The sequence below is a fragment of the Bacillus rossius genome, chromosome 3 (genome assembly GCF_032445375.1).
Source record: "Bacillus rossius redtenbacheri isolate Brsri chromosome 3, Brsri_v3, whole genome shotgun sequence".
NCBI lineage: Eukaryota > Metazoa > Arthropoda > Insecta > Phasmatodea > Bacillidae > Bacillus > Bacillus rossius.
The window spans coordinates 28878795-28892194 of record NC_086332.1 but is presented as its reverse complement, the minus strand read 5'-3'; the positions used below and the strand labels follow the sequence as shown (position 1 = coordinate 28892194).

Here is a 13400-nt window from a genome sequence, read left to right as displayed (position 1 = left end):
AAACTAATGGACCTAAACTGTAGTCTCTTGAGTGTAGGTACACACGAATTTGCAAGTCAAAGCCCGAGAGGGCAATACCAGAATGGACATAGCGTGACACAAGCTTCTAGGGGTTTTCATGAATTACAACTCGAGTCAAGTTTCACTTTGGTCTTCTTGCTTCATTAAGGTAGTGATTGTTCATGGTCACCTTGGATAAATTTATTTTAGGGTGTTTGTTATTATGAAAAACTGTATTATGTGAATAAACTTAAGTTTATAACTTAACAAAATATGTTTATATTATGTGTTCTAACACTATAGGTTCTTTATACTGATGACAAGCGAACATTAAAAAAAAGTTTATTTCCCATGAAAAATCACAATATTAAAAAAAGCACGATTTTAATTCACTCTCGTTGTTAAGCTTGTTGCAGATCTGAAATTGTAAATCCTCACATTTCCTTAAAGTTATGATAATTACTGAATTTGTATATATGATGTACTCTACGTATGTTGTTCTGTGCTCACTGATCTCAATATTTTTATAAAAACATCGTGATGCTATCACAAGCAAAATTTTTACGTTGCATAAAAAGCTCATGGAAACATTTTTTGATCAGCATTTATTTGGCAAACATTAATAGTACAACGACTAGCATTTTTAACAGACCATTTTGGTTATTGGGGTGAGTCAAGTGCTTTTTATTTTAACATATGTGCCCATAGAGCAAGGGAATTAGGAAAATGCGTGGACCAGCTGGATAAGAGTCCAACCAAAAATATTTTTTTCATAGTGGAATGTCACGAAAAGGGGGTACATGTTCTTGACATGATAACTATGCGACAAAAATACACAAGTCATAAAATGAGAAAATTCATTCTTACATGTTAATGAACGAAGTAAGCTCAATGAATACAAAAAAAAAACACTGGAAAGCTGGTGACTGTCTGCAATTAGTTGTAATCTAAATATGTTCCTGTGTGCAGTGATACAAGAAGAACATAATTCATTTATTTCAACAGCTACAGAATATTCCAGTGCGCAGTGAAATAAGAACATAATTCATTTCTTTCGACAGCTACAGAATAGAATTGATGGCATTCATGCAAGACAGCAGTGAACGAAGCGAATGAATGGAAGTAATTCCAATTCGTAGTGAGGGAGCAGGGAATGATCATAATGGATTCAATTCTTTCCGGTAAGTAGAAACTAACTGGATGAACGAAACTCGTTTCGGTCGAACCGTTAATTAATGAAATGGACGAATCTCATTCCGTTTGGCAAAGAATGCATTTAAAGTAATGAAATGAATTTCGGTCTGCGGGAAATTAAAAAGTGGATATTATGCAGTAAATGATTTATAAAAAACATATCTTGAGTTTTGTCTGTTAAACAATAATGCGCGTGTTTGCTTACATTTGGTTTTCCAACATATCCGCGTTAAGATAATCACCAGCTAGTATATGTTAGTTTATGATAATTTTACAGAAAAAAAAACATATTTTGAAATTTGATTTTTAAGGGTGCATAACACTTTAGGCTCTCCGACTTGTGTAAAATTTTTCTTCATTGTGTTGAGACGAGTCTGTGGTCACAACGAACACAACAGATACTGTACACATAGTTGACGCGGTCGGAAGGGGTCGAAGTGACGCAACAGGTTAAAGGTTGGACTCACTTCCGGGAGCCCAATGGTGTGGATAAAACTGTTCATCCATCTTGAATTTGGTTCCCAGAAGAATGCTGGGATGGGCTTGGAGACGCGCAAATTTCGCGAATTCGTTTGGTGTCAGGCAAAAATTCAAAGCCTTATGTTTTATCCACCAACGTTTGCTTTTACATTGTCTGATATTTTACGTGTAAACGTCTGTTCGCTCGTCACTGTGATGATAGTCGGGCGAACTTTCTTGTGTGACAAAATACTGTGACTACTAGACCAATAATGCGTCAACCTTGGTTGAGCCCACGATGGATAGGTATGTCTGTACGTGTTTGTCATGCAGAATTTGATTAGCCTATGACGTAATCGTACCAATGTAAATGCAAGCGTAATTGTTACGATTGATGATTATATTACATGTTAATATGAAACACTTGATTTTATCCCGATGTTTTCACGAGAAATATACGGCGTGGACCCGAACTACGTCTTTCTTAATTTTTTTCTTTTTAATCGGCACTACCGGACTCGCTTTCTACCCTACCTACATATATATGCGCAAAAAAAAAATCATGCTAAGCATGGTTTGCATTTGATACCTATCGTTTCAAAATATATCATATTTTCGCTACACGGCGCTTTTCAAACTGGCATCCTGATCTATAACACGTATTCTCGTCAAAAAAAATGTTTTCGTGGAGCGCACGTACGCTGTTAAAAATTACAGTAAATTTACAAACATTTAAATGATAATAGTGCCTCAAATAAACGAAGATTTCTTCGCAAATTTAGATAACTGTATATTCTTAGAAACTACGCTGTATTTTAACTTACTAAATTTTTCTCTCGGTATAAACAGGGTAAATGCACACGAGGGAAGAAACAGTGTGTTTTTCGCACGAGTAGAGACAGGAAAAAAAATTCGCGGATCCATTTCGCGATAGACTAAAAATCAAATCCATATACCTTTGAAGCTGTTTTTGTTATTGGCTCACTGCTTATTTGGACGACTCTGAGTCAGTGAGAAACCCTCAACCGAAGAAGTAACGAATCACAGGCAAAGTAGTTGAGACGACCCACTGGTCAGGAGCCAATGAACCGGCGTTATTTTCCCCGAGTTCACAGAGGGCTGTGAGGGATATCCTGAAGGATAATCAGTTTTTGAATGTTTTTTTCTTACATACCAAGATTATTCTTGTGGGTTCAAAGTAACAACTGTTTTCCGACTCAAGGCCGGCAACTCCACCACTCCTCCCAAATATGCGCCCTTAAGGGTAGATTGGGAGTCGGCAAGTAAAGTTGAGACCAAACTGTCATGGGATTACTCCCCTCTTTGATCGGGAAGGTGCTGAAGCTTCAGCTATGACCAGAGGCCTCAATCAGCTAACCAGAGAGTTGGCTGCGTCCTTAGCCCTTAGACCTTGTCAGCATTCCACCACATCACACTGGGACCCCTCAAGACACCCAGTGAACCCGTTGTTACGGTGGAGGCCCTTCCAACCTCTGCTAGCTGTCCAGGCTAGTGGTTCAAAGTAATGGCGAGAGAACTTCGTGTCCGTCGGTCTCCGAAGGCGACCACTAATCTACGGACATCCCTGGACAGTGCAAGCACCATGGGCGTCGCAACGTGGGGGGTAGGGGGGACACGTCTCCTCCAATAATAAATGTCTTCAATTTCGTCCCCTCCAATAATATATTTAGTTTCGTAGTTTCGTAGTTTCTCCTGATGTTTAAACTAATGATTGTGTGGATATAGCACCAGCAGATATGTTAACTGTGTTTTTACAAATTTGTTCTCTGAAAATATTTTTTTATAAAAAATAAATTATATAGTGCAACCAACTATAATTAGAATATTTAGGAAAGAAAAATTCCTAAAAACCACCTTTTTGCACCTTCAAACCCCAAATTTTCCCGGCGCTTTTTTTTTTTTCTTCCAGGGGATGGATATTCCTCAAACAACTAAATCAGTTGAAGTCCCCCAAATTTATACTTGCGACGCCCATGCGAGCACACCCGGGAGAGGGGAGTATACGCACCTTGGAGTCCATGCCGCCGGTGCCGACGCGCGACTTCTTGCCGAACTGCACGTTCTCGTTGACGCTCGGCGTGTAGGTGCGCAGCAGTCGCGCGCCCTCCTGCGAGGGCGGCCTGGTGTAGATGCCGTCCACGTCCGACATGAGGATCAGCAGGTCCGCCTGCACCTCCGCCGCCAGCATGGCCGCCAGGCTGTCGTTGTCCTTGATGCTGATCACCTGGATCCCCCCCCCGGCACAACGCGATACCGACCACGGGGGAGAAACCCTCATCACCGAGACCTTTGAATATATATACTGCATAGAAGTCGCCAGCCCAGGTTAAAAATTTCTAATACGGTTTTGAGGTAGTTGCTTAATTCACCGCCGCAATCGCCACACATCTCTAGGGCATCGACTTGTGGTGGTCCCTAGCGGACAAGTCTTCGCCGCCCGAGTATTGGAGTGTTCTATGTCCACTTTTTAGGTTTTTTATGCTATGGACACGAAATTAATATTAGTATTCATTTGTACTATATCCACACACGTCTACGCACATAAAAATGTTTGTTCTTAATTTAAGACCAATATTATTTTGTTCTGTGCCATGATATTCATAGTTATTTGAACTTTCAAATGCTTATATCTCAGTTCCGACTTCAATGGACATAGAACACTCCAATTCTCAGGCGACGATAGTGTCGAACTCTTCAAACACCCCTTCCCCCTCCCGTTGAACGACCTTGAACTGCAGTGAATGATTGATGGGAGGTGCGGGGAATGACAGCGGGTGACAGTGCTGCGCTCTAACGTGTAAATAACAACTAAGACGATGCAGGGCGTTACGGCAGCGCACTGCAGCGGTGAAGTTCCCAAGCTGCTCATCATACGCTTCTGAAAAAACGTAGAGTAAATCCTATCCACTCGCGACTTCTATACAGTATATATATTCAAAGCCGAGACTGAGACCTAGTTTTTTTGAAGTAGTTACGGGCCTGTCCGCTAGATAGTAGTTTTTCATAATACATTGCTGACATAACTACATTTATTTATTAGGAGAAGTAATTTATAAGCTATCGTCAGGCAAACAAACCAGTGAAAATTCGCTCTATTTTAGGTAGCCACTAATTTTGTGGCGTGTAATACAATGAGTTTTTGCAACCTCCTACTCCTTTATTTATTACATGCCGGTTTATTGCAAAACAGCATTAAGTATTTTCGCATCGATTAAATTAGTTTTGCGCCGAAAAGGAAATAACTTAAAACAACCAAAAACACGTATTAACTAAAAATTTGAACCTCTATTCCGATTTTTTATTTGCTGGTAGTTATGGGCCCGCCCAACAGATAGCGACACATGTCGCGTGAAACATGGTTTCAGTTTCCACTGTAAGAGTCGCACTTCTTTATATCCCTCCTTGTTCTGTGATACCGACACACGCCGCAGAGCGCCCGCGACAACCGCGCCAGTCTGCTCGGGGAAGCAACGTCTTCTTCAGATCAGATCAAGAGGGGCAATTTCTACGAAGACGTGGCCGTTTAAAATGAACTGTGATGTGCATGCTACAGATTGGAGTGATTTAGAAATTGTGTTTTTTTTTTTTTTTAATAAGAAACATGATTCGGCTTCACTAGAGTGTGTTTGCACAATAAATACCTAAATAAAGGAAAAAAAAAAAGTGAATATATGGCCTTTTCCAACATATCGATTCAATTTCAACTTGTTTCCAAACCGTTACGGTGCGGAACAGTTGCCTTCCGTAACAAGGAAAACCACGCATTAAAAAGCTTATAGAAATTGATGATGTCAAAGATCTTCAATTATTTTTTTTGTAATCTTAAAAATAATACTAATAATTGAAATGTTATTTGCAAAGATTTTATTTTTTCTCATGGTACGAAAACATTTTAAATCTGTAAGGTAATTAAAATGATGAACATTTTGTAAATGACTGTTTTTCGTACACATTGCACAACAGGAGAACATTGAAATATTAATGATTTTAATTTTAAAAAAATTCGGAACAATAAAAATTAGTCAATTGTAGAACTTTAGGCCACACACTTAATAGTACAAAATATATTAAATTCATGAATTTCTACAAAACTTTTAATACGGTGCGCGACGAAAAAATGTCAACCGTTGTTTAAGCATATCTTTACGTTGTTTTTTTACATTATACATATTTACGACACTGCACAGTAAAAATAATTAATTGTTCAAAAATTGTTTTTAAAAAACCAGTTGCCAAAAAAATTGAAAAAGAACAAATACAATGTTGTAAACACAAAAGATTTTTGTAATAGTACTATTACTATTCCTGTAACTAAACATAAGTCCCATGTTTACCAAAAAATATTTTTGTAACTTTACAAACATTTTTATTTTAAAAAAACTTCTTCTGCTCCAATTACAATATATTTTACTGTGTACAGCGGTTTGTGTTTATTTTTATCCACCATTTCTAACGTAGACCACACGCGCTAGTTTCAAGTCCACGACTAAGCGGCTTGTTTGACAATAGACCTGTCAGAAAAGTGTCATGGTGAATGGCAGTAGATGCGTTGAGATTCTAAAACCATGCTTCACTTCATGGTGAAATTTCACTGCAGTGTTTTATATTTAAATATAGGTGAATTTAAATATGTTACGTGTCAATTTAACATTTCACAATTAAAAATGGGAAAGAAAAACTAGTGTCTATTGATGTACAGTTAGCAAACAAAACAACGTGCTATAATTTGACAGTTTGGTTAGTAAATCTTAAGCCAATGATAGCCTCATGCGCAAGAGACAAGTATCAGTCAATATGATGTGTTTCATGCATGGTCCCCATGCGGCTGCCTAGTGGTGCATTTCACACGTATGCACGTAATACGCGTCAAGCTCATGCGGGTTCATTCCCAACACCACGGAATGACTCAAATACACGAGAACTAAGTCGGTAGCCAAGTGGTTCAGAGTCGACTGTATCTCGGAGGTCCCATCGCCTTAGGCCTCTGGCCATAACCGCGTGACGTGAAATCCTACGAAAGTTACAGATCAAATAAACGAAAAATTCGGTAGTTGTCATAGGCAGAGGAGAACTTCGAAAACACGCATATTTTCTTCATTTGAATACTCGTGACAGTTTTTGATACGCTATGAACGATCAGACGAACGATACAATGCGCAGCGCAGTTCAAAGGTACCGACTAGCCGTTCGTGAACGTGAGGTTTCTTTTCTTCTCCCCAGTTTTTGGGTTCGAACCCGCGATGAGCGAGACGCCTCAGTGATCACTGCCCCCGAGGATCCTAATAGGGCAGAAGTCAGAAAGAATAGTTTATCAGGGTTGCTGCGTCACCCTTTTGACATGCCTCACCCGCCTTTTCCTGCGAGGTCTCACTCTGAAAAAGACAAGGAGGCCTTCTAGTCGTGATCGAAACATCCCGGACATGCTTTAGTGGAAGCACGAGCAGGCAAACCGCCTTCCTGTTAGTAAATTATGCGTGAAAACCTTCTTCCCACAGCTCTTCAATCCAGAGATTCCTTATTGCACCAACGTTAGTGGAAGAGCCTGGTTAGTAAGTGTGTCATGTGAGGAGGTTACTCAATTGTCATGCACGTAACATTGTCCCCCAACTGAAGCCACATTTCTCCTCATGTCTCAGAACCGAAGAAGGTCTTTGCTCGTGCTTTCCCAGCTGTGGCCAGTTGGCAACTAAGGCCCCAGCTGGTGGTCCCGCGTGTGACGTCATGCAGGCGAGGAGAGAAGCAACCTGGCGAAGATCCTGCAGGTCCCCAGCGGAGTCGCCGAGTTGGTCCCAGGACGTGCACACACCCCCCCAGGAGTGCGGGAACACCAACGTGCAGCCTCGCCCACAAGCACTGCTTCCTCGGTCCCGTTGCTAGAGAGAGAGAACGTGTCACCGCATGTTACCTTCTTGTGACGTACCCCGGCCAGATCGTCGTCGGCCTGAGGCGGCGGCGACACCGCGTCGTTCGTGTTGATGATGGGCACGATGTTGAGGCTGATCAGCTCCGACAAGGTGCTGAACAGGTTGCGGCGCGTCTCCTCGTTGTAGAAGTCGGGCTTCGTGACCAGCACCTGGGCCGACACCACGTCAACCACTGAGATCCTCCACGTCTCGGCCGTTACAGACGGACCCATTGCTCTCACTCTGAGTAACTGGCTCACTACGTTCTTGGAAAGATACTTGCTATGGGGAAGACATATTTGTGTACATTCGCCATTGCTGGTTGTCTCGTCCATTACAGATGGACCCACGCTCTCACTCTGAGTAACTGGCTCACTAAGTTTTTGGAAAGATACTTGCCATGGGGAAGACATATTGGTGTACATTCGCCATTGCTGGTTGTCTCGTCCATTACAGACGGGCCCACGCTCTCACTCTGAGTAACTGGCTCACTAAGTTTTTGGAAAGATACTTGCCATGGGGAAGACATATTGGTGTACATTCGCCATTGCTGGTTGTCTCGTCCATTACAGACGGGCCCGCGCTCTCACTCTGAGTAACTGGCTCACTACGTTCTTGGAAAGATACTTGCCATGGGAAAGACATATTTGTATACATTCGCCATTGCTCGTTGTCTCGTCCATTACAGATGGACCCACGCTCTCACTCTGAGTAACTGGCTCACTAAGTTTTTGGAAAGATACTTGCCATGGGGAAGACATATTGGTGTACATTCGCCATTGCTGGTTGTCTCGTCCATTACAGACGGGCCCACGCTCTCACTCTGAGTAACTGGCTCACTACGTTCTTGGAAAGATACTTGCCATGGGAAAGACATATTTGTATACATTCGCCATTGCTGGTTGTCTCGTCAATAACAGACGGGCCCACGCTCTCACTCTGAGTAACTGGCTCACTACGTTCTTGGAAAGATACCTGCCATGGGGAAGACATATTTGTGTACATTCACCATTGCTGGTTTTTCCCTGCACGTTATAGAGAAATCACAAGAATTGACGAAAAAAGATGAATACACAAACACACAGATAGACAATCAAAGATCAGCTGATGCTAAATGTTAAATGCATATACAGACCAGAGAATTATGTGGAAGGAATAAGTTGGAAAAAAAAATTATCACGGCACAGATGACCACAGTGGGCTGACAACGTGACAGTTTATGTCTGATGATGGGAACAAATGTCAGTTCTGGAAATGTCACAAATCTAGTCTTAAAAAATCCACGTCTCAGCTCTCATCATTGCGTTGTCCAGAATAGTTGTTTTGTTTCATAGCTGGGTTCGCCTGTGCGTATCTGTGTTGTCCAGTTTATTTGCTTTCTATCATCGTTGTGTTCATCTGTTTTTCGCTGTGTTGCGTAAGTAAGGTTGCTGTTTGTCTGTATTTTATTTTATTGACACAACTGTCTCGTCGTTGTCAGTACAATGTGTTAGTCTATGCCATGATATTATTTTCTGACATTCCTTTCGCGAAGTTCTCTGTGCTGTCTATGTATTTAACATTTGACTTCGTCTTATTTTGGCTTGTGTAACTGTGTGTTTTTTTCTTTCTTGTTCTATCTCTATAGCATACAGTAAAATAAGCAATGACATACGCCCACAAAATTGTTTAAAATTATGTGAATCACTATACTGAAATTGTAATACAAGAAACTCTTTTTAAACAGCTAGCTGGTGCAGAATGGTAAACCAGTGTAATTCACTGGAAACGTAGCATATGCTGAGCTTCACTCACCTCATAGTTTACTACAGATATTTATGAAACATTGTTTTGAAAATGATAAGTAAATTCGTAATCACTATCCAGCTGTGGAAATACATGAAAATAAACTTCTAGTGAAAAGTTGAAAAGCTAGGAAAGAATTATTTTAGTTATGAATATTTGACTGACAGTTCATAAATAATATTTAAAGTGTATTATATATGTGACGCAAGATTTACAAAACAAAATTACAATACGTAGGAGTTACAATAACACAAAAATTATGACGTAAAAATGCTACAACCCAACATAGCCCTTATAGAACAATGAAATCAGTTGAAATCACTCATAAAATAAGTTAATTTTAGTCACTGTAGTAAGCTGTAAAATGTTACAAATTCTAACTTATCCAAGCAATTAGAATAAATGTGCATTTTTTGTTTGATGTGGATAACTTTCCACTATTTAGAATGTATTCAATGTGAGTAAGAGAAATCGGGAAAGTAATTGGCCATGGATTGATTTTTGGAAAACATAAAAAAAAAAACATAAAAAAATGAAATTATGATGTGGAACCGGGATTGAACCCATGTCTTACCAAATGAGAGTTTCCTAGTTTGTCAACATTTGTTCCTTGCGCTCCCTCTCACTTTGTCTAGCAAAAACGAACAAGCGGTGATTGAACTATAATGAATACAAGGTAGAGTGCACAAGGAGAGTATTAACAAATTTGGTATCCCAAAATCGAATAGCTTATATGCTGATTGAACTGCCAAAATTTTTTTTTGTGGCGTACACCATTGGCACATTCTTTACACATTATACAAATAACTCCATTTTGTATGTCCAAGTCTCAATGATTACTATTTTGTGACTGTTACACTAAAATATATTGGTCAAATTCTAACAATTATATTTGAAAATGATGTTAAGAAAATAATGCGTGTCTATTAGAATATCAAACTTGGTGATTGAATACATCATTTGTAATTAACAGTTGTGTGAGCAAAACGTTGGCCCATGTGTGATCATTACTGCCACCTCGTAAAGGCGTTAAAATACTGACGGTTTTGGCAAACATTCGCTTCCCCACAGGTTTTTTTTCCCAAGCGCTTCGTCTTACAGTGCCAAACTTTCATGAAGTGCACAGTTCGTATACAAGCTACACACAATAAAACTCGGGCTAAAGGCGAAAGAATGGGTTCACCCTGCAACGAAACTCAACAAATTCGCAAATTTAGTTCAATGAATAAAACTTTTTGGAAGCAGCGGTATTGCTCGCACGAAGGCGCGGAGGAGAAAAAGTTTCTAACGAGCTGTTTACATATTCTTTCCTCATTGTGAAACTCTGGCTCCAAGAGGATCTGTTTGCGAGCAGTGGTTTCCACAGAGTTCTGCGGAAAACCGAATTAATAGTTGAGAAGGAAAGCACTTACTTCATGTAAGTTATACTTTTGCCCGTTTCTGTTGCACCCGTACGTGTTGCTCATTTCACAAGAACGATTCGAATTTGTATTCGAATAGGATACTTCGCAAGAGAAGATGAGTTCAGTCAGATTAGATATGAGAAAGGGTGGGGCCCTTCATTCATGCAACCACTCTCATGACCCTAGCAAGCAGATATAGTGATTCTGAGGGGTTCCTGCGAGAGGCATATTTGTTCGCTCAAGCAGACAAATATTAATTCACGCAACTCTTTATACAATCACAGGTACATAGGTTTCAAAAATACTTCAGACGACGAAGTTTATTTCCGAGCGTGCGTTAAATTTAATGTCGACATGTTCCATCATAAGATCCGGAAGTAGTTTAGCATTACGTCTCTTATCCTTTAGGTTTATTGTTTCTTTGTTAAAGTTACATTAATGTCAACGGTGATAGTTGTAATAGCTTCACGGTAATAAAACTGCACTGGAAGGCATATCATTTCATAAACATAATTTAACTTCATGTTAAATTTGTTACAAATACTGTCTGTGGCTTCCGTGTAGGAAGGATACGTCAGCATTTTTATTGTTTCCTCACCGCGTTCGAAAGACTCCGAGCTCAATGACGTAAGTGAGTTTTTTAATAAAATTTTTATAAAAATTGTGTTTAAATAATTTTTAAAAATTAAAATTTTTTTCTAATTTTTTGGACAGTATTTACGGAATTTCAAGATGGCGGAAGTGATGTCATTTTTATTAAAAAAATATTATATAATTTTTAAAAACATTTTCCAATATTTTCGATTTTAATTAAAGATTTTCAAGATGTCGACCGTAAAGATAATTGAAAAAGTGACATCATAATCAAAAATGGCGGCCATGACGTCCTATTAGTCTAGGTCAGATGTCCTCAGAGGTTTATTGGAGGTTTGTAGATGAGGAATTTAAACCTCTTTGCGGATATTTCAAGCCTCTGGAATTTTCTGAGGACTAATACGGGAATTTTTCCTCAAAACGGGAATTATTTCCTCAAAAGAGAGAAATTTTTTATTTCCGATTTTTTAAAAATTTTTGGCGGAATATTTTTCCTAAAAACTGGACATTTTTTCATTTTGGCCATTTTCGGCAAATTTTAAAATTAAAGGTCAAGGTCATCCACCGATACATCACAATCCAAGACGGCGGATCGATAATCCAACCCTCACTCCAACTCCAGACCCCCTGACAGACATTATATACTACTACTACTACACACCCACTATATATAAAAGTGGATGACTTATCTCGTTGACCGCAAATGCCATTAAAAGACGGTTCTATGAAAGTCATTCTATAAATTCTTGGAAAATAAATATGCCATGTCGGTAAGGACATATATATTTGAACGTAGATTTCAGGAAATCATTACGAAATAGAAAAATATGGTCCGATTATCGAAATTGGGATCTTTCCAAATGCCGAGTACAAGTTGTGCCACAGTGCGATCTCACTCGAAGGGGTATCGTCAATTTAAGCAGTCTTTCATCTCAATGCCGTCGGTAGGATGTGTGACACGGAAGCGTAGAGTGAACATTGCGGGTAGACTGGACACTAAAGAGACGCAGAACCACACCTGTCGCCCCAAACTGAACGGTTTATTTGCCTCCATATCTGACACAAACGTTTGTCTTGTCGGACGCAGTTAACTGTTTGCATGTCCAACTCTCAGTAGAGAAGTTCGTTACAAGTGCACAAAAATATGTGTACCGCGTCAAAATACTACTTTATATATATATATATTTTAAAATTTTAACCAATGCTGTGATCTGTTTAATACCGAACGCAAACTCATGTGTCATTGTTTACAACCGATGATCTCGACATTTCTACTGGGAAATCGTACATCAGCAAAGGGATCACGTTTACAAGTCAAAAATCTGACTACTGAATCATCAAGTTGCTTGGCTTATGGGTTCTACCGAGGAAGTTGGAATTTCTCAGGTAGAACAAATCTCTTACATGAGAGTATTTCAAGACAAGGAACTACCCAGACCCTCAGTAGGAGAATACTACCATGAAGATAAGGACTGCAATTTTGACCGAAACGTCGGTAATCTCTTCGTCTCCGGCGTGGCTAGATCCCACAAGCCAGGAAACCGTAGACAATGCCCGCAATAGCCTGCAATTCTTAAAGCTGCACCGTCAGTCGACGCAAGTGGCACACCTGGGCGATATCCTTACTACCGCACTGTCAGTCCACGCAGGTGGCTCACCTGGGCGATCTTGACGCCGTACTGCGCGAACATGGCGTCGTAGAGCGACATGAGGCCGGACTGGCCCACGGCGGCGGCGGCTCTGGGCTCGAGCAGCGTGCCCGCGTCCTGCAAGCACAGACTCTGCTCAAGCACCGCTCACACCACCGCACCGTCACAAATACTCCTCACTGCAGACTCTGAATCGATCAACGTGTTCCGATATTTTTAGATTCCACCGGTACATTCTTCAGCGTTTCCCAATTTGAAATTTAGGGCTCCCCATGCGGAGGCCATCCGGGGTCGAGGAGTTTTGAAAAAAAAAAAAAATGTTGTAGTAGCAGATTAAAAGTTACGTAAAAATATTTATTATGGCATACCAGATATGAAAAAAATAAATAGAA

General features: G+C 40.1%; 1 protein-coding gene across 3 annotated transcripts in view; it reads right to left on the bottom strand.

Moving 5' to 3' along the window:
* LOC134530438 (delta-1-pyrroline-5-carboxylate synthase) overlaps positions 1 to 13400 on the bottom strand; it is a 185585-nt gene that overhangs the window by 23700 nt on the left and 148485 nt on the right. For 2 of the 3 annotated variants that reach the window (XM_063365255.1, XM_063365258.1), the window contains 3 exons: positions 13018 to 13125; positions 7580 to 7747; positions 3683 to 3898 (listed from right to left, as the gene is read on the bottom strand). In XM_063365255.1, coding sequence (XP_063221325.1) covers positions 3683 to 3898; positions 7580 to 7747; positions 13018 to 13125 — 492 coding nt within the window. The remainder of the gene's footprint in view (positions 1 to 3682; positions 3899 to 7579; positions 7748 to 13017; positions 13126 to 13400) is intronic. The other variant, XM_063365256.1, reaches the window with a different exon arrangement.